The sequence below is a fragment of the Thalia democratica genome, chromosome 5 (assembly GCF_965202585.1).
Source record: "Thalia democratica chromosome 5, ktThaDemo2.hap1.1, whole genome shotgun sequence".
In the NCBI taxonomy this organism is placed as follows: Eukaryota; Metazoa; Chordata; class Thaliacea; order Salpida; family Salpidae; genus Thalia; species Thalia democratica.
Window position 1 is genome coordinate 59,764,098 of NC_139169.1, and position 21,246 is coordinate 59,785,343.

General features: G+C 26.9%; 1 protein-coding gene across 2 annotated transcripts in view; it reads right to left on the reverse strand.

Annotated features, from left to right (window-relative positions):
• Positions 1 to 1,598: 1,598 nt before the first annotated feature.
• LOC145835357 (sodium/calcium exchanger 3-like) overlaps positions 1,599 to 21,246 on the reverse strand; it is a 29,717-nt gene continuing 10,069 nt past the window's right edge. Inside the window, exons 6-17 of one of the 2 annotated variants that reach the window (XM_082942916.1) lie at positions 18,943 to 19,044; positions 14,140 to 14,169; positions 11,949 to 12,127; positions 11,691 to 11,769; positions 11,258 to 11,420; positions 10,236 to 10,353; positions 9,595 to 9,736; positions 7,937 to 8,015; positions 5,691 to 5,869; positions 4,877 to 5,014; positions 2,967 to 3,158; positions 1,599 to 2,797 (exon numbers count right to left, since the gene is read on the reverse strand). In XM_082942916.1, coding sequence (XP_082799042.1) covers positions 2,555 to 2,797; positions 2,967 to 3,158; positions 4,877 to 5,014; positions 5,691 to 5,869; positions 7,937 to 8,015; positions 9,595 to 9,736; positions 10,236 to 10,353; positions 11,258 to 11,420; positions 11,691 to 11,769; positions 11,949 to 12,127; positions 14,140 to 14,169; positions 18,943 to 19,044 — 1,644 coding nt within the window. In that variant the 3' untranslated portion in view covers positions 1,599 to 2,554. The remainder of the gene's footprint in view (positions 2,798 to 2,966; positions 3,159 to 4,876; positions 5,015 to 5,690; positions 5,870 to 7,936; positions 8,016 to 9,594; positions 9,737 to 10,235; positions 10,354 to 11,257; positions 11,421 to 11,690; positions 11,770 to 11,948; positions 12,128 to 14,139; positions 14,170 to 18,942; positions 19,045 to 21,246) is intronic. The other variant, XM_082942917.1, reaches the window with a different exon arrangement.

Consider the following 21,246-nt stretch of genomic DNA (forward strand, 5'->3'; position numbering starts at 1 on the left):
AATATTCATAGACTTAACAAATGTAAAATTTATCGTCAAAAAAAAATCTATGTTAAAGGGACTAAATTTTTAAAATTACGATTAGTATATTTTCTAAAAAATAATCAATCAAGCATTTTTTACTTATGAAACATGGATCTTAAAACACAAAAAATCATTATGTATCAAATATGTGCATATGTACTTTATTATTTTGTGTAATACATTTTTAATTAGGTGTAAGTTTTTGTGCTACAAAATTATATTAATAATAAGTCTAGTAATGTCATTTAGATAAATTTTTGTTATAAATTAATATACTTTTTTTTTTATCATAGCAAGCGTAATTGAGTATAAAATTATGTTACATTAATCATGAATCTTTACTTTTTAAAACTAAGCAATGTGCTCCCAATTTGAATTTCAAGTATACTGTAGTGCTTATTAAACGATCATTATATTAGAATATAATTAGAAAGTACTTCTTATAAGGGGCACTAAAAGGTCCTTTTGTTGTATATCAGGTCCGCCGACTGCAAAAATTACCTCCCCCTACTATAATATGTACTTCACTAATGAAAATGTTTCTTATTTTTTCCAAAAATATAGTTAGATGCATACATATTATAGTTTACGAAACTACTTGAAATAATTAACGTAAAACTGAATGTTAATGCGTTCTTTTAGAAATTACTTGTGTTGTATTTAGTAAAAAACATAAGTTAAATTATTAAAGATGTAAACTTTTCGTATTTATGTAACTTATAAAGAAATAAATTTTATACCATATAGTACAATTTTTGCACCACATTTTTTATAGATAAATTTTTTTTTTCAAAAACTTATGAATTTTTTACAATTAATGTTTTAAGAACTTTATTTTTTTCAATTATTTATTTTCTTTACTTCAGTTATTGGAAATATTTAATTAGTGAAGAATAATAATTAAAGCGTAAAAAAATCATGTTAGAAAATAAAAACACTCATAGTTTTAATTAGAAACACATCATAAAAATTTATCAGCACCAAAAAAACACTCTACAATGGAATTAAGGCGACAAAAAGTTATTATAAACAACAGCTGTAAAAAGAATTAGTACAAAAAAAAGTTACTAACAAATTTAGTTGATCAGTTTTTTCAAAAAACACGTTTGCATTTAATTATCTTCGATCAAATTAAAGAGAGCATAAGCAGAAAGTGCATACTGATAAATTCATTCTAAGCTTAGGAAAGATGTAATCGAAATTTGCTGTTTGTTTATATTATAAAAATGTTCTTTGAAAAACACTTATATTTAACATATTTAATTCAAAATTTAGAGAAACCTTTATTTATCAGTAAACACGCTGAATAGCTAATAAACTTCTACATGATTGTACTGTAAAACAAGGTGATGCACATTAAATAAACAACATTGAGCTTCATGGGTCTTACAGCATTTACTTTTGGTCATAACTCGTATCTGACACTTAAATAAACCATTAAAACAAATTGAGTTTTAACAAAGTTATTTAAAAATGTAACTTTTTAACATAAAAATACAAATTAGCTGATGTATTAGAGGTATTAATTTTGTATATAACTTTATAAAAAGTGTAAACAATACCAAAGAAACTAATATTATAAATTTATTGATACAATTCAAAATCAAGCTATTTAAAAAATTCTAAAATATAATTGTAAAGAAAATTAGGAACTTGAGTTCAATGTCAAAAAAAAGTGCAAAGCTAATCAAAATGTCATACTTTGCTACATATAGTTTTTAAATAGTTTTACAAAGAAAACTAAACAAAAACCAACAACGTAAAAAATCTACAGAAGGTTATGTATAACGTGTGTTTGTGTAAAAACATTCTAGTTAAAAAAGTTATTTTAGCTACAACTAAAAACGCACAAAAAAATTTCTATTTAAAAATAAATAATTTATAAGTGAGAAGTTTGTTAGAAATTGTTTTATATTTTAATTGTTCAATAAAATTTTAGATTTTTACTTACAAACACCGCATCACACATAAATTTCTCAACTTTTTCTAGTTTTTCCTTTACATTGAGATGCATAATTGTTTTTGATAAAAAATGCAATTATTAGCTTACACAACTTAATACACTGGCTTTCTGATGGACTTAGTAAAGCAGGTTTTTAATATTTGTAATGCTATAAAAGCTTCTTCTAATTTTAAGGAAATTGCTAAAAAATAACCAAAAATATAATAGAATTAAAAATTGCAGAAAAGTAAAACAAATTATTGTTATAGTTAGTAATTTACTGTGTAATCCAAATTAAGTAATTACATAACTTTAGTGCTACAGATAATAGAAAATTATAAAAAACCTCTAATCCTGATAAACTTATGATTTTAAGGCTGAGAACACAATTATTAGAATTTGTTTTAACAAACGAGGTAGGTTTGTTTCTTATAAATAATTTCCGTTGAAAGAGAATGTAAAGTGTTCTGATTTTTTGATGACAGCATATTCGAATAGTTTCTTGTAAAAAGTATTACAGCCTTTGCGAGCAGTTTCGAAATAACAAATAAAAAAAACAGGATAAATTCAACGCCACGACAGAAAAAATTAGAAACCTTCGATGAACTCGTAAGCTTGCAGTGACGACAACGCAACGTAGAAGAACCACAGGGCCACGAAAAAAACCCCCGTGCCCCATTTCGCCGCCTTCGGTCCGCCCAACTCTGCATTGCCGAACACCTTGAAACACCTCCTGGCCACCAGGAAGGAGAGACAGATGACGGCTGCTATCGAGTACAATGTGACGCTGAAGGCGAGAGAGTCTGCCTCCACTTTGAACGTTTCGTTTTTCTGTATTAAATTAAAGGATTATAAAAACATGCTGTTTGTTTAAACAATTTTAATTTTCTACTGAAGTTTTTTCAACTAATGTAACAAAGTTGTTTTCAGTTTATCAAACTTTCTATTACACATATTTTACTTTTTTTCATCACAAAAACACATGTACAAAGGGTCGAACCATGACTTTCCAGTAGATGGCGGCAATCATCCACGGCAGGCCCAGCCCCAGAAACACGTTGACCGAGTTGCTTCCCGTCACGTTGCCGATGCAGTTGTCCGCGTACTTCTCCTGCACTGCGGCGGTGCGGCTGGCGAAGAGGTCGGGCAGGGAGGTGCCGAGCGCCACCAGCGTGATCGCGTTCACCGTCGGCTGCACAGTTTTATACAAAACTGCTTAATTTGGTTTTAAAACTTAAAAAAATTTTTTTGCTTCACTGGTTATGGGAAGTTTAAGTTCGCGCCACTTTTTTTTAAAGTCAGGTGTTGGGAAAAGTTTGTGAGATAGAACTATTCAAGTAACAATTTTTTTGAAAAATAAATAAAAAAACTTCTGAATTTTTGTTATATATAGTTTAAATAAAAACTAATTTAAAAACTAATGTGATCGTGTCCACTGTCGCCTGGGAAGTTTTTAATAAAATAATTTATTTGATAAATTTAAAATTAAAAAAAAATCATTATTTTTTCTTTTTAACAAATTTGTAATAGCGTCATTATTTTAAAAACATTTTTTGAAAATTGCCGTAAATAAAGAACACATTTTACAGAAAGAGTTCAATGATGACCAATTTACGACTCTGTAGAATTGTGTTAGCAAAATGGCACAATGAAAAGCTTTTAATTTGGTTGATTTAATTTTGTCAGCTGGAAAGTTTTCAGTATCATTTTTCATTTGATTATACTTTGAAGTTAAAGAAAACAATCCAAATTTGTTTATAAGGATATTTAAATTCATGGCAAATTTCTAAAATTGTTTTCTTATTACAAAATTCTTACTGTTTAACATAGACTTTTATGTAGTCTTTTACCAAACAAGTGTTTAGCAGTAAAATAATATTTAAAATATATATTACTAATTTAGTTAAATATTGACCAATTTATGACTGCATAGATTAGTGTTACTAAATCATCACAAAAAGTCGTTTAATCAGCTACTTATTTAGAAAAGAATATTTTTGTCATAACTTAAACATACATAAATACAGATATAGTCTGTTTAAAAAAACGACTAAAACGTTTCTTAATTTGTTATAAGAAAGTTAGTAGACAAAAATTTTTGGAAACTACTTTTTTGTACTTAATTATTTATGCTTTGTTTGCAAGATAGTTCAAATTCATTAAAAAAAAAAAACAAAGAAGAAAGTTGCAGTTTTGTTTTTGTTTATCATTACTTTGAAAAATATCTAGGAAAAAAACAAAGAACTAAACAGCATAGTTTTTGTACAATAACTCTTTGTGATAGTTTAATAGTAAGACTGTTAGCTATTAAATTATTAAGATTTGATAAAACAATAATAAAAATAAGTTTTCTTTTAACTCATAAACATAACTTTTAAAAAATTTAAGTCTGAAGTATAACAAGTTTATACGGGCAGTATTCAAGCTTAAAAATTACTTTTGTTGTTTATAAATAGATTACTATATTATATGACTAAATATGTGTAACTTATGAGCTGTATTATTTTTCATATAAAATTTTATTTTGAAAATTTATGTTTTAACAAAACTCACGTTTTAACCATAATTTGTTGTTTTCAAACATTATCTTTGATGAACTCAATAACAATTTTTTTTTAAATTACTCTAAAAAGTCATATTCTTAAGTCACAAAGATGTTGAACTTTATTAGTGGTTTACTTAAAACATTAAACTATAAAATTGTGTTTATGAAAACTTATTCTATGACTTGACTTAAACACAAGTTTTTATACAAAACCATTTTATATTAACTTTAGAGCTTGTTTTTTATACGTAGAAATTCTAAAATACATACTCACTAGCTCAAACGCAACAAACAAAGCGCAAGGACCGCTCCAAAAACCTGCTTCGTAATTTTCAAACTAAAACGGCAAATAAAAACAAACAAACTCTGAGACCGATGAGACAGCCGAATATTCCGGCCAGGTCCTTGATGAGGACGGTCAGTATGGTGATGAATCCCAGGGCGCAGCAGAAGCACGCCCACCCGCCCCAGATGGACGGCGGGGGCACTATCGCGAATATCACCTGGAAAATTTGTTAGTAACTAGGAGATTAAAACTAAGACTAGATATTTTTCAGATGTTGTGTATTTGGAGCAGAGTTTACCAAAAATAAGTTTATTCCTTAGGCTACAAAGGGGGCAAAAAATTGTTACTTAACAAAAAATCAATTGAGTGACTTACTAGTAAAGATGATATATATATATATATAACAAAAGGGACAGAGAGTTTTCAAATTTCTGCCAAGTGGGCGATTTTGAAAACGAGTTTGGAAAACATAATATATTATTTGTGATAAACTCAAACGTAAGATTTGAAGCAATTGTAATAATTTTCAACAAAATAAATTTAATAAAATATATCAACAACTCATGATTTAAAAATTAACACAGTGCGATATAAAAACTAGTTTTAAGTATTTATTAGTTACGCCTAAACAAAATCATAAATAGTATTAAAAAATACTAAGTTATCTTTTCTACTGAGCAGCCTAACAGATCTAACAAATCAATCGACTTTGAATCCGAAGGTGAGGAAAATCATGACGTAATAATTAACAAGTAATTAATATGATTAAAAAAACTATACAAAACTAAAAAAAAGGTTTTATATATTAATTAAAAACGCCCAGCAAAAATTCAAGTACATATAGAAAGCTACTAAATTATGTTTTGTACACAAGATCTAACAAATCAACGTACTTTGAAGCCGAACGTGAGAAAATGCATGACGTAGTCGATCCACTTGGCGTTCTCAATGTCGCCACCGTTGACGCACATGGCGTTTTTGAACTGGTCCGCCCACGACTGGCTGCCCAGTTTCAGGCCCTGCAGCTTCAAATGGGTCTTCGCGATCACCCGCTTCACAAGACCGTCGAATTCTACAAGTTTTGTTGCTTTTTTTCTAAACTATTTAAAAAAGTCGTTTTTAGTGTATTATATGTATGCACAAATTATCTTTTATAAACTATTTATTTTAAATTTATATCGATGTGTACAAGTAAGTAATAAATTAAATGAAAAAACTTCTTAAAACACCTTAACCTAGATAAATTAGAAATAAAAATTTGTTTTAGTTCGACGAAATTGTGGTTAGCATGGTTTAGTATTTGACATATATCTTATTATATTGACATGTCAAGATTTTCAATCTAAACTTTGTTTTGACACAAACAAGTCATAGAAATAATTTTTGGAAAAAAAAATTATATAGATTACAAGTTTATATTCAGTGGTGACTTTGAAAAATCTTGAAAACAATAGAGGTTTATATTTAGTAAAAATCCTTAATATATATTATAAAATCTATAAAGTTAAACAAACAAAAACAACATCTTAACATAATTAATGCAAATTTAACACACTTATTTTTTTCTATATTTTAACTAGCGCTGAAAAGGTCATGTGCTTTCTTGTATTAACCAGAACACCCAAGAATCACTTTCAATTGCTCATGTAGAGTTCAACTGTTCTAAGGTGTCTGCAACATTCTCTATTACTTTCTGTATCCTTGAAATTCAACTAATCTTTCTGAAAATAAAAAAATATCAACTCACTAACTCTTATTGTAGAGTCTTTACTAAAACTTTACTGCATATACAACTAATGCTTAAAAATATAAAACAAAAACTAAACTTATTTTGATTTCTGGATACTTTAATTCAATACTTAACTTATTTTTCATCTACCTCTTATGAAAAGTTATAAACTTTTTACTTTACAAAAGAGTAAAAACATATAATATCACTACTTGATTAAATTACTGCCTAAAATGATAAAGTTACAAATGACCAGAGAAACTAAAATAACTGAAAAAGTTTAACAGTTTAGTTATTTTTAGAAGTAAACTAAAATTTAACCTAATTTTATTGAAAATAAGTAGATATTAGTTGTAACTCGGTGTAAAATTATTTTTTTTTTTCAAAACTGTTAGGCACGCATTTATCGTAAGGTAAGCAATTTTGCTTGGTTTAAAAAGCGTACCTTAATGAAATCCCTATTGTGTTACAATCAATTATTTCTTGTTTTACAAGATAAAAGCTTTTACAAAGTTGCTATAAAAAATTAAAAAAAACTAAAACATTACACTGCTAAAATTAAGCTTGTGATTTAATAAAAAACTTATTCAAAGTGCAAAAATTCGTTTAGAGCAGCGTTTATAAAATTAACACAGATAATTAGCTTACCAGCTTCCGTTTAAAGTAAGGGCATAGCTAAACAAAAATCGTTTGTATTGATTGTGTTTAGTTTACAACTGTGATCAATTTAATTGTTAAAGTTAATTCAGAGTGAAAATCTCTTTTTGGCTGTAATTCCATTTCAAGGTTAAACTAGTTTGAAAATTCTTATGACAAAAAATCACTGCTGTTTTTGCTGTTTTTAGAGATGAAGAAATTGTATGGGAATACTTGAACTAAACAACTTTTAAAAGTATGATTAGTGTACACTTAAAACATAAACAAGTACTAAACTGAAACAAAAAATATGTATGAAAGAAAACTACCTAGACAGCAACTTTGATAGTTGTTAAAACTGAATTGAAAAATATTAATTCCTCCAATTTAATTTATATTCTCTAACACAACTATAACGCAACAACTTGCTTCAAGTTTCAAAGCAAACAAAAGTGTATTGAACTCGTACGAAATAAAACTGAAACAAGGCAACAAAAATCAATAGTGAAAAGACGAAAATAGCAGTGTAAAATCTTATTGCAAAACTTTATCTTGTGTTTACTTCTGTAAGTAACGCAAATTTGTAGGGAAAAGTAGGAACAAGTTTTCACATAGCCAACTTATATATGTTTTAATGACAAAAAACTAACAAAACAACTTAAACCACTTTTAAAGAGGATTATTTAAAATAGCATAAGTTTTCTACCAACTTTATAAAGTTTTAGAATAATCAGACATAGATCAATGATCAATTGTGACGTAACAAGAACTAACCGTCGTCGCCAACAACAGTCACGATTGTTTTTTGGGTTTTTCCCAATTTCGCCCCCTCGCTGATTGACACCAGATTGATCTGTTAGAAAGACAAAAATATAGTTTGTACATGTAAAAAACTAAGACAATTTTATTAAAATTTAAAATAAAATAAAATAAATGAGGTTTATTTTACGGTTCAAGTTGACAAAATATTAATGAAAACTTACACAAGAAAAGTTTTTTTTTTTAGTTTTTGTAAAATAAAACAAATACTTAAAAACAACTAAGTATCTAACAACAAGCAATCATCCCAGGCCAAAGAGGCAGCTTTAAAGTTTACCAAGTCAACTGCAAGTTTATTTAGAGGCCTCGCAAGAAAGCGAAATGAATTCAATCATAGTGGAAAATACGCGTGGAGCTTTTTAGAGTGGCGAAAGGAGATCGATACTAATGAAACTAAAAATTTTCAATGGCAAAAATGCATATATAGTGCATCTGCATACAGAACTACGCTCGTCACAGTTTAACAGAATTGAAATTATTACAATTAAAAGCTTTCTTTGCTGTCATCAGCCGAGTTAACAAAGGAGCCCTATTAATTATTAAAGTGCTTTTCCCTTTTTGCTCAAACGCGCGCATAAATACCCACATTTGAGATGCAGCTTGAAAGCATGGAGAATTTGTACTATAATTTCAATTCTTAAAAAGTACAAATTTCAGCAGCTTTTTTAATATATATAGAGCATTTTCCTTAATATAATCTTGTTTTTAAAATTCAAAAAAAGCATTATTTTACTAAAATTTTGAAAGAAATTAAATGTTATTAAAGTTTTTTTTGTAGGTTTACAAACTTTATAAGTTTTTTTTGCTAAAAACTGTTAGTACAACGCTTTTAGAAACACTTAAAAATACTTCAAATATAATTAAAGATATATTTTACTAGACCGTATCAGTATTAAACATAAACTTTTTTTTTGTAAACCGATTTCTAACGATAAATCTTTTTAGAAAAAAAAAGGATTTTTTTATTTAGATATTTAGATTTTTATAAATAAACTTTTGAACTATCTTTTATACTTACTGTGCGATTTTAACTTTACTTATAAAAATCTAAATATCTAAAAAAAAAATCCTTTTTTTTTCTAAAAAGATTTTAACTACTAAGAAAAAAATCAAATTCAAGTAATACTTTGTAAATTAATAAAAAATAATTAGATTTTAGTTTTTTACTATAACCGCTTTAAAAACTTGTTCTTAAAAAATATAAGAGTTTTTATGGAATTTCTAATAACTTTTCTGAACTACTCATAGCAAAATTTCTTTGATGTTTTACAAATTCTGGTTTTGCGGAATAATTCTGAAATATAATTACTCAAAAAATGTAAAAATTGCAACAAATTTTGTGCTCATCCAATTAACTTTACCGCGGAATTAATCAAAAGTTTACACAAAGCTATGACTTAACTAATTGTTTTTTTTTCCACAACACTACAACAAAATGATCAAAGCAATAACTTTTAAGTCATAAAGTTAAATAAATCAACTAACTGCCTGTTTAGTTGCATGGTCGATAATCAAAACAAAGAAACTTTTATTTGTAATAATTATTTCACAACTATAACTAAGTGACTCCAAGCAAACAAAAACAAAAAGATAAACTTAATTCAAAGAACTACCTGGAAATTTTCTTCCTTTATAGTAGCATGGTCGTTGATGATGGGAATTTCAATATTTTTCTCGCATTCCCCATGTGCAAACACTATGGTGCCCTCCTTACCAATGTAGTGTTGACCTTCCTTTCCGCTCAAATCAGCCGTCCTTTAATATATTTGTAACAAATTTTTTGAAAGATTGAAAGAAGTCATTCAATCTTTAGTATAAAGATGTTTAATTTTATGTTCTTACATAATAAATAAACCTTTTTTTTTCTTTTTTTGTTTTAAATATAAGTATTATGATGTTTGAAAAATATCTAGTAAATTAACAATTTATGTTGAATGAATAGATATTAGTCTCAAATAACAATGAATTTTTTATAAAATCAAAAAAAAAAAGTAGAATATTTACTAATTTAGATGTTTCAACGGAAAACAAAATAAATATTTTCAATGCAGTTGTTGTCATTAACAATAGTTTGAAAAGTCTCTGTATAGCTGATTCAAGTATCACAATTGTTGAATAGAATTCTTTTGTCTTATTTATATGCCACCCATTGCCAAATGACTTCAAAAAATATCATATTAAAGCTATTGTCACCTAAAAATACTGTAACAAACTATCTGCACAGAAATACAAAATACTTTAATGATCAACTAACTGCCAAACAACTTCTACGATTCCGTCTGCGCCGCTGAACCTCTGAAGCGGGATCTGCGAAGTTCCGACGCTCTCTTTCACCAGGTACGAGGGTTTCGTGAACTCAACTGTTCCGGGTTCTGCACGAAAACAGTGTTAAGTTTCATGTTAAGTTAACAAGTTTCAACTTTTGCAGTCTTACTTAATTCAAGCTTTTAATGTTCGATCAACGTGATGAAAATTCAGTTTTTTCAAAGTCGTTGTTTTAAGTGCAGTTGAAAGAGTAAACACTTTAATTAGAGCTTCAATATTTTAACTTTTTAATTAAAACAGTAAGAAAATATATAATCTGTTTCATAAAATTAATAACATAAAAAACTTGCACAAACTCATGTTTTGTGAAAATTATATCATCACTATAAAAAATTCTAATTGACGTGAAAAATGTAGTAAGTATGTATATTTTTTCAGTTAAAAATAAGTTATAATAGGTATAAACTGAAAAGCAACAACTAAATTACTAAAAAACCAAGTAGTTTTTGAGTAATCAAGTTTTAAAGACAATTTCCATTCAAAAATTATTCAGACACTCATTTATATTTTATAGGTTTTCAAGCATATTTAAAAGCTGAAATATTTGAAAGTTGTCTTAAAATATTAATCTATGAGCATATAAATAATTTAATACAACTGTGTTGAAGAATTTGGAAATTAAATATTCATTCTCAACTTTAAAATAAAGCGAATTAAAATACAATAAAAAATTCATAACATAATAAATTTAAATTGTCAATAACAAACACGAAAAATGTCAACTACTAAAAGAAGATTGAAAAATTAATAAATAACTTTTTCCAGACGTTAAAATCAAACATTATAAAACCAACCTATCTATATTTTCATTTTAAATAACTCCCAGTCATTGTGGTCGAAAAAATTACTTGATTAAAGTTAATAAAAAATCGTTCTATCATAGTCAATAAAATAGGGGTTATATCTAATTATAATTATAAAAATATCTAAACATTAAACGCAAAAAATAACCGTCGTCATTGATGATAGTGATCTGGTTGATTGTTTTCTTCCCGAGTCTCACGTAATCTTCCGTCTTCACCTGATCGGGAAGAGACAATTTGATGAAGAACGTCTCATCCGGCTCCCAAACGTCGTCGTCTATTACCTCCACCTCAATCGCCTTCTTCGACTCCTGCGAGTTTGTTAAAAGGTATTTTGAAAAGGAAGCTAGTCTATGAATGCACTTATTTATAAATTTTAAATGGCAAAATATAGTTCAAAATATTGGAAGCATAATAGAAAATGTTTTAAAAATATAAAACTCAATCGTTTTCTACGACTCTTTTAAATTTGCTAAGTAATAATCCTATAAGGAAGCTACTCAATAGAAGAATTTGGTTAAGTTTTAGATTACAAACTACTGTAAATAAGTTAAAAGACTTATTTTTTAATGAAAACAAACTTTAGCGTTAAAAACGAGTTCTCCTTTGACTTCAACGTAATCTTCACCCCCGTTGGCTGTACCATCGATGGTTTCGTACCTTCAACAAAAACTTCCAATCAAAAACACAAACGACATTTAAAAGAGGTTTCAAGCAAACTTCTGCTCTTTCTTTAAATTCAACTAAGTTTTGATTGCAATACGTGTTTTAGACGTCGTCAGAAGAAACGATCTCGTCAAAACACCCAGCGTTTGTTATCACAAATGAACAAAACGCACCTGACTGTGGCGGGTTTCGAAAGGTCTCCCCTCCTCACCACGTTCACCCTCACCGTGCCGCAGTTCTCCATGACGCTGCAGCTGACGGCGTCGAACTCTATCTCCGTCTTCTTGTTCATCCCGTCCCTCTCGTCCAACACCTCCTTCAGTCCGGTCCTCGATCCAGACGCTTGCATGATCTTTTGTTTGTTTAATATTTCACTTTAAAAAATTCCAACTTTGTGTCGTACTAAAAGTTTTACTCAGCTTGAGCTAATATATTAAAAAAGTTCGTGATTTTTTTTGTGTTGAATACTTTAGTGAAACTAGCTGAAGTTTAGCTCAAATTTGTTGTAAGAAAATTGCTTGACAAGACTCTTTGCCCTCTGCTGATGGGTGAAAATATATTCCCAGATTTGCAAATCTGAGAAAATATTTGGGTCCCTTGGCAGAAGGAACGAAAAATATAATCTTTAAAACAGTCTTAAACTAAAGTTTTAAATAAACTGAAGCTAATTATATAAATTAGTTTAATTTAACTAAGTTTCATCCAACAATAATAAAAATGCTTTCTTATCCAGGTTTTCATGTACTGTAACAGTTAACATTAAAAAATATTTCCAATCACACTTAAAAACGACTATCACAACACAGAAATCTAAACACAAATAATTTTGTTTCAAACATCATGCAGTCATTATAGTTCTTTAGTATACAACAAATAAACAAATCAATTGCAAATACACAAAGAAATCTACAGATTTGTATTATGAGTTTCAAAGGTTTATAATCTTTTTGACAACTTTTAAAAAATATTTAAGAGTTTTAAGAGTGTTTAAAAATTTTTAAACTAAAACTGATAAACAAAAAACTTTGTTACAAAAATAAATGTATTCTATAGTTTAAATTGTATATATTTTTCACATCACAAATATAGCAGTTATTGCTGAAACATTTCTTTTAAGAGATTATTATCTAAAATATGCTAAATATATAGACTTTTTAGTTTTTATTGTAAAACTTTTATACATATTTTTCACGCTATATGTTACATAACAATTAACAAAACCATGTTGATAACTAAATATAATAAACTAAAACTGTGTGTTACGTGAAATAGATTTGGAGTGGATTGAGTTGTTTTCAAAAAGTAAGTAAATGATTTTTTTGTTTTAAATAAAACTAAAATTTTTTTAGTTTTAAAACCGCTATTTTCTTTGAATTATATGATTTATAGTTAACATAAACTATCAAAATTAAAAAAAAACATTTATACAGCTATATTAGTGTTAAGACTCATAAACAACTAACGAACTTATTAACAATTTTACTTTATGTTGTTTCCACATACGTTAGGCTTTATAAGAATATTGAGGCAGTTATACAGCAGATAGAAACCAAAAAAAAGTTTGGACAAGTTAGGACAAAAGCAACCATTTAAAAAATAAGCATTTGCAGACTATTTATCTAATATTAAAAATTACCTAATGAAAGATTAAATAAAGTTTATTTATTTCATCTGGTAAAATAACATACACTATTAGAACAAAGCGTATACTTTTGTTCGATAGAAAATAAATTGATTCTCTTGAGTTATAATGTAGAATATATTTCAAAATAAATCATTAAAAACACGTCAGCAGTTAGGGTTGATAAAATATGCTTTTTTATGCTGATAAATATTGAAATGCAGTTTTTGGTTTTCTTACCAGGTTGGATGCTTTGGTGAAATTATAATAAATTTTTTAAAGTTCTTGTACTGTGGGCTTTAAATAAACAATGTGAATTAAGCATGTAAGTTAACATGGTTTTAGTGGATACTAGTACTATGTTTCTAAAAAGCATAACAATTGATTAAGTAAATACAAGATGTTTCGCATTTATATTAAAAAGTAGCAAACTTTAATCAAATGCGTGTTTTAAACTAGATACTTTAAACAATATATGTTAGAATTGTTTAATATTTTTATACTTATCGAGCATGCTTATTCATGAATGAATAAAAAAAAGTAAAAAAAAAGAAAAATCAGGACTAAAAATGATCTATCAACTAAGGTTTTTCAAAAATAACCGGAAATAAAAACTCTCACAAAAAGTAAAAGAACAAATGATTAGTCATGCTAAAAGTTATAGTTAATCAAGCTACTCATCTAAAGTGCGAAATTCGCAACTTTCTATGAAGTGTTAATATGATGACGTCACAATAGCTAACCTGGGCATAATCGTCCGTATTTCTCAGTGTCTGAAATCGAAGTCGGTAAGCAAAAATTACTATGTTAAAAAAAAAACTAACATACTTAATGTTATTCAAAACAAAACATAAGAAACAAATAGACTTATAAGGTAGATTTTGTATAAAAAAAAATATTTTAGCAACACCTTTTAATTCATTTATTTGATTCATACTATTTTAACATTTCCATTCGTTACTACACTTCGTAATACTAAAAACTTTAATTTTTTGTAAAACATAGTAAATGATTTTGTTAGAATTCATGACTAATACTTATAAGATTTATTTGTTTTACTGTTTTCCTTAAAAATATTAAAACTTTTTGGAAACTTTGAAAACTTTTAAATAAATAAAGTGTTTAAGTTAGCTAATAATTAGACGTAATAAAACTTTTATTTACATTAAAATATACTGCAACTTTTTAGCAATATTTGGTTTTACAACTGTAGAGTGTAGATGTAAATCTTTTAATGAAATATTGATTACAATTTTTTTGCCAACTTATTTTTTGTTTACATCAAGTTAATAACTTATTAAGTTTTTCAAAATTGTAAAAAAGAGTCAAACTAGTAACATCAGTCTATAAAATAATAAGCTTATTATCAAATATTTCAAAAACAGACAAGGTAAGTTTTGATAGAAATTATAGTAACCCTACGAAATTGCTTGCTTAAAGTTATTAGTCACAAAATATTTACTTATAGAGCAACTATATTTAAATAAGTTTAAGTAATCAAACTGGGAAACATGTTTCAATTATTGTCATGAATATGAAAACTGGGCAGTGTGCACTGAAAATCTGGACTAAAATGAAACTATTTTTAGGCAAAACTTCATCTAATATTTTATTTTATTCTGTCTTAGTTTTAAAGTTCCAATAAACTAATACTAACAAATAAAACCAACCATAGGAATTCTAAACTTCATTTATTATGTTATTTTCTTTTTTCATAATATCTTAAATCATTGCAACGTAATTATGTGACTCAAAAAAATTTAGATACGACTGGTCTAGATTAATGTTGTATATTTTTAAATTCATGCTTGTTGTTGTCAATTTTTTGTAATAAATTTGTATTAATTTTTCTACTTTACTTTTAGTATTAACGATAAAGCTTTGTTAAGTTTATTATTTATTTTATAAGTATTTTAAGTTCTTAAGGAACAGAACATAAATATTTATTTCATACTAAACCTGAAGGTAAAACCACCAAATTGTGTTAGAATTAAAAAAACATCGGCTTAATATTATCTATGTTCCTTAAATACAAATTTAATTACTTCGATTTGTCAGTTTCAAGTCAAAAGTTTAGCTGTGAAATGTCAGATTAATTTGCAAATAACCTCTTTCAAAAATTTTAACAAGTCTTTCATCATGCAATTTAAATATTCAGTTAATGTATTTAACACCATAATGATAACCACACAATTACTACTTCAAAACCCTCCAAAGCTTGTCTTAATGAAGGAGTCAAATTGATTCTTGGCATAAATTATAAGTAGGTATTAAATTTTAACGTAATTATTCACCAACCAATACTACCATAAAGTTGTTCAGCATTTTTTGATTGACACCAGTGGGTTCCATTCAAATAACATTGTAAAAATGTAATATCAAAACTGTTAGTAGTTGCTTAAATTTCTTGTCATAATGTTTGTTAAAAATAAGTCGTACTTGTGATTACACTACATTGAAAGTTAGTAAAATAATGTTAAAAAAACTTCAAAAATTTTATACTAGCAGTAAACTTAACCATAAAAACGTGTGTGTTATTTAATACCTAATTAACTGGCAACTGTGTGAGACACAAGGTTTAAGAGTGTCGCATAAATATATTTTTCACATAGAGTTTTTTTTTTTATGAAGATCAAGACATTAATAATTAATTAGCTTTTGTTAATAATAGTTTTATACAAACAACACCAAAATTTATTAAAATTGTAGTGTAATCAATTATTGGTTTTTGTTAATGATATAAAAAATACTTTACTATACTATCACAAAATGTAGTTGGATTACAGAGAAATAAATAGTAATTACATTTTTAAGTAATGTAAATTTAAAATTTTAATTAAAAATTATTTAAGAAAATTTAAGTCTTTTGATTTAGAAAAGCCTAAGTTAAAAAAGCTTAACATTTTTGTACTAAGTTTTAGCTAACTTTTTATATACTTTAGCTTTTAATTACCATATTTTTACAGACTCTAAAACATAGATTACTTATCAAAAATATATATATATAACCTTTGAAAAAGTCTAGACATGTATTTAGATTTAAACAATACATATAACGCGAAATTATCTGTTTTATAGGACAATTTACAATCATCAAACTATTTTACTTTTTTTATGCATTTGACCCTTATAATTTATCACATAATTGTAATTCCAATTTTATGAATGGATAACAATAAAAAAACTTACCTACACTCCTAATACAACAGATCGATTTTATGGTACTTTGGCATTACAAAACTAATTGGTTGTTTTTTTTATTTTTAAAAACCTCAACGCCTTTAATACATAAACCTATAAAATAAACTCTTGACTGTTTATCAATGGTGTTAAAACTACGCAAAAAATAAACATTTTTAAACAAGCAAACATTTATTTTTGGTGTAAAACGTTTTGTTTGAACTTAAAAATTTCAAGAATTAAGTTATCCAGTTCGTTTCCTATAACTGGTACAATGTATGCAGAACTAAAATCTAAATATTGTTTAAAGGCGAAGTGTGAAATAAAATGAAATGATTTACCGCTGGCTTATTATTTTAGTTTTACAAAGCTTATTCATAAGCAGCTAACTTAAGAATTTAAAAAAATGAAAACCACTTTACACAAATATACTAGGAAAATAAACTTCAGACTTTTGTACTTTACTCAAGTAGCAACGCATAGTTTCAATAAAAGTTTCTGTTTGTAGCTGCTTTTGCGACACAACACCAAAAAGTTCACTGCCAGCTTTGTTTTCCCGCAAAAATTAAATTGCAAACAAAATAAAGTGAAAATTGCCTTTAAACTTCACAATCAAATATGCAAAGCTGCTGCTGGTTTGGGATGGGAAGGTGAGAATCTATTAAATAAATCATGAGATGATGCATTTACAATGGTAGTTGTTGAGAGGCTGACGCATAAACAGTAATGGATAAAAAAGCTTTTAACTTCGCACAAGCACGTAGTTCAAGGCATTCCGCTCGTAATAGTATTTTGCTGTGAAAAAAAAGAATTTTCCTACACGCGTAATTATTCACACCGTTTTTCTAAACAGATTTGATCACACTAGAGATAGATTGCTTTTTATAATCTTTTAAACGGCAAATTAAAATTAAATTACAGCCATCGGAAGGAGCTCTTTGTTTGCTGAAAGGTTTTCGCTGTTTTTCAAATGACAATTCATTAGGCTACTGCAGAATGTTTTATTACTGCTATGAAAAATTAAACTAAAAGACAACAATGCCCAAAACTGCCCGAAGAACAAAAAAAAGTGGAATACTTTGTCATTTGCTTTTGCTAGATCGTCTCGAGGGCATTTGTGTTATTTGTGTTTTGTTTGAGCTTTTAGAATATAATGAAGATGGAGCGTTTAGACGCAAGCTTATTAGCATGTAAAGCGGTTTCACTCTTGAAAATTAAAAATATTTTTTGCTTTTAACTGAAATAATTAACTGCAAAACATAAAGATTGTGCTTTGTAGAGTAACCAACCAAATTCTTACTAAAAGGTTTAAAGTTTAGCTTCAGTACATAAATATTTAGATTAAACTAAATATGTTGTAAACTTTTAGGGCAAAACGATCATACTTAAAAATTTCTAGACAAATATTTCATACTGGTAATAACTTACTTAATATCATTTATTAGTTATTTGAAAAAAATATTTTTAAAAATCTTAAGTTTAAAAAAAAAACTTTAAAATAATTTTATGTAATACTTGATTTATATAACAACTTTTATTTTTGATATAAATGTATAGTATAAAACCAATTATTAAAACTTTTTTCAGCCGATAAAAGTATTCAAAAGTATACGACCCCTAAAATATTTTTATTTGAATGCATTTTAGATTATTCAACTCACTTAATCTTAAAAAGTTATTTTCAAATTAAGCAACTATTTTTTTGAAGTTTAGACTTTGAAAGTAAACTTTAAAAAAGATAATCTTTTAGATATAGAAAGTTTTGGAAGGGCATTCATATCAGATTTAAAACTTTTTAAATTTTAGCACTGAGTAATGGTCAGATAATAGATGGTAAATAGTTCACCCGTCCACGGCCTTCAATAAACAAAACAATTTAACCAAGTTTAACGGTTTTCTTTTCTTAGCCTTTTTTTTATCATTCAATTTTTTTAAATAAAATGCTTAAAGGTTATAAATAGGTCTATTTTATTTGTCAATTGCAAACGGCACTGAACTTGAAATTATACTAGGCAGATAGTCACATTACTGATTGGATTTAAACTTGAAAGTTTAGAAAAAAAAGTAATATTTCATCATAAGCAAAGCTCTTGGGATTAAAGTTGTAGTAAACTTTTGCATACAACTTTGAAGTAATGTAAAAAAACTTTGAAGTGTTTCAATGTTAAATGTAAAAAATAAAAAAACTCAATACAGTTTACTCAACTACGTATTCCAATTTTTTTTGCATACTTTTATTTTATAACTGTTCTAATTTACATTTTCACTGATTTTGTACTTTACTAAAACTTCTAACAACTTGAAAACATAAAAATAAAGCAGTTAAAACTTTGAGGTTATTTGAAATATTCAAATTTATAACATACCTTGAGCAGATCGTCATTGAGCTGGGGCGTGACCTTCTTGCCGGCCAGCAAACTCCTTGAAGCCTGAACTCTGTACCACGCCCTACTGTGGTGTTTCTGGTCCTGTTATTGATAGTGTGAAGTTATGAAAACTAAAATGTTATGTTCAAAATATGGTTTTCAAATAAAATTTAAGCTAAACCAAGGCTGACGATAATCGTATAAAATTATATTAAGTATGAAATTTAAAATGGTTAAAATTACCCAGCCCGCTTAGACCATAAAGCTTGTTTAGGGTGATAACAGCATCCTTTTACACAAACTAGTTTATATTTTAACACTAAATATACATTTTAAAATAAAAATAATTCTTACATTTATTTTTGGATTCTAGCAGAAGTTTCAAAAAAAACAAACCATAGACTAAAATCTTTTAAATCAATTTAAATTTACTTTTTACTACACTGACTGCAGTCATGAAAGAAGAAAGTGCTAGAACGGTTGAGACGACATATGTTGAAAAACTTCGTTAAAATAATTTTTGTTTGCAGTTTAAAGTGCACCAAAGTCTAGCAGACAGCGCAAATGCACATTGGAAAATACAACGAACACAAATGTGTACTTTCGTTTTCTTTTTACGTCCATTTAAGTGTTACACCGTGTAATCTCAGTTTACAAAACACTCGGCACAAATAAAAAACTTATCTCGAAACTATAAAACAATGCTTTGCTTACTTTAAAGTTCACTGAGCCACTGCTCTGTTGTTTGTTTTATTAAATTTTGGCAATCAATTAATTGTCGCAATAATACCTTATATAAAAGTTTATTTTTTCCTTCACCGTCGTTTCTCCACACCATTAGACGAACTGTGTTAGATCGACGGGCTGAAGTTTATTGATTCATAGTAAAGTTTGCCAATTAAAAGTTTCGCAAATTTATACCGAGAGGGGCAATTTAACGGAAGGCGGGAAAATCGATTAGAAATCAAAATAATAGGCTTATAAACTTATCATAGTAATCTTTTGTGTTCTGAACAGTGATTTGGTTTGTAACTGCAAATGTATTAATTAAAGGGCAAGGTTGTTGCTACGCTCATTCGCTGAGAATATACTCTCATTAGTTTGAAATTTTCAGAACACAATCGATTGCAAATTGGAAAAATATAATAGGAAAAATAAATTAAGGCAAACATCGATTTTCGTTTCATTACGTAAAATTTTAATAAGCCGTTTAAATTTGCTAGGCAAATTATTGACTGCTCAACGTTTGAAAGTAGTCTTAGGCAGTTTATAATTTCCATCTCTTTGAAATCTGTTTCTTGTACTTGGTTAAGATGCTATTAAAAAGCAATTGGGGTACACAACTATAAAGAAAAAGTTTAATGTAATACTATATAGAAATGGTTGATATGTTTACAAAGTATAACTTTGAACTTAATTAACTATAAACTTAATTATTAAACACCCACTTTTAAAATACTCATTATAAAGTTTCTTGAAATTATAAATGTATTTGAAAATACTTAAATCTTTATATGAGAGGTTTGCATAAATTAAATAAAATTAGTTTTACGAGGTTTTAAGAACACTTTTTAATAAACTTTGAGTATTTAACAGTAACAGCTCGAGATAATTTTTTTAAAAACAAAATTTTATAGTATATGACTTTTTAAAATATAAAAAATTGTAAATTTTTAATTGTGCTATTATCTTTTTACTTCTACTTATTTTCTCAGGCTATTAAATTTTTTTATTGTGAACTTTAGCTATAAAATTTTCGAAGAAGTTACTCTAATAGACTAATTAATTATTAAAAATACTGAAGTAAGATGTGTAAAACATTATCAGAAATTGAAAAAAAAATTACTTTTTATTATGCAATATAATAAAATGTAAATCATAACTAATTTATATGTAACATTTTATTAGAATGAAACGAATTAATATTATTACTTTTAGTTATATGTAAAACATAATAGTTAACACTAATATGAAATTAACATTTACGCATAGACTTTTTTTTATCTTTCCTTAATATATAAAACCTTGTTAATGATGCACATAAAGTAAAAAAAATTAATAGACAACTAAAGTTTAAAAACATGATATTTATCTATTTTAAAACTACCTATACTTGTGAAACTATAAAATATTATATTTAAGTTTGAGAAAATTTATAAAATTATTATTTAAAATATACGACAAGTTATCAAACCGAATTTATTATTATTATTGTTATTATTATTGTATGAAATTCAGCAACATTTTGTTCTTCGGCAGAATTTCGGGAACAAAATATTTATATAAATGACAATCCTACCATTC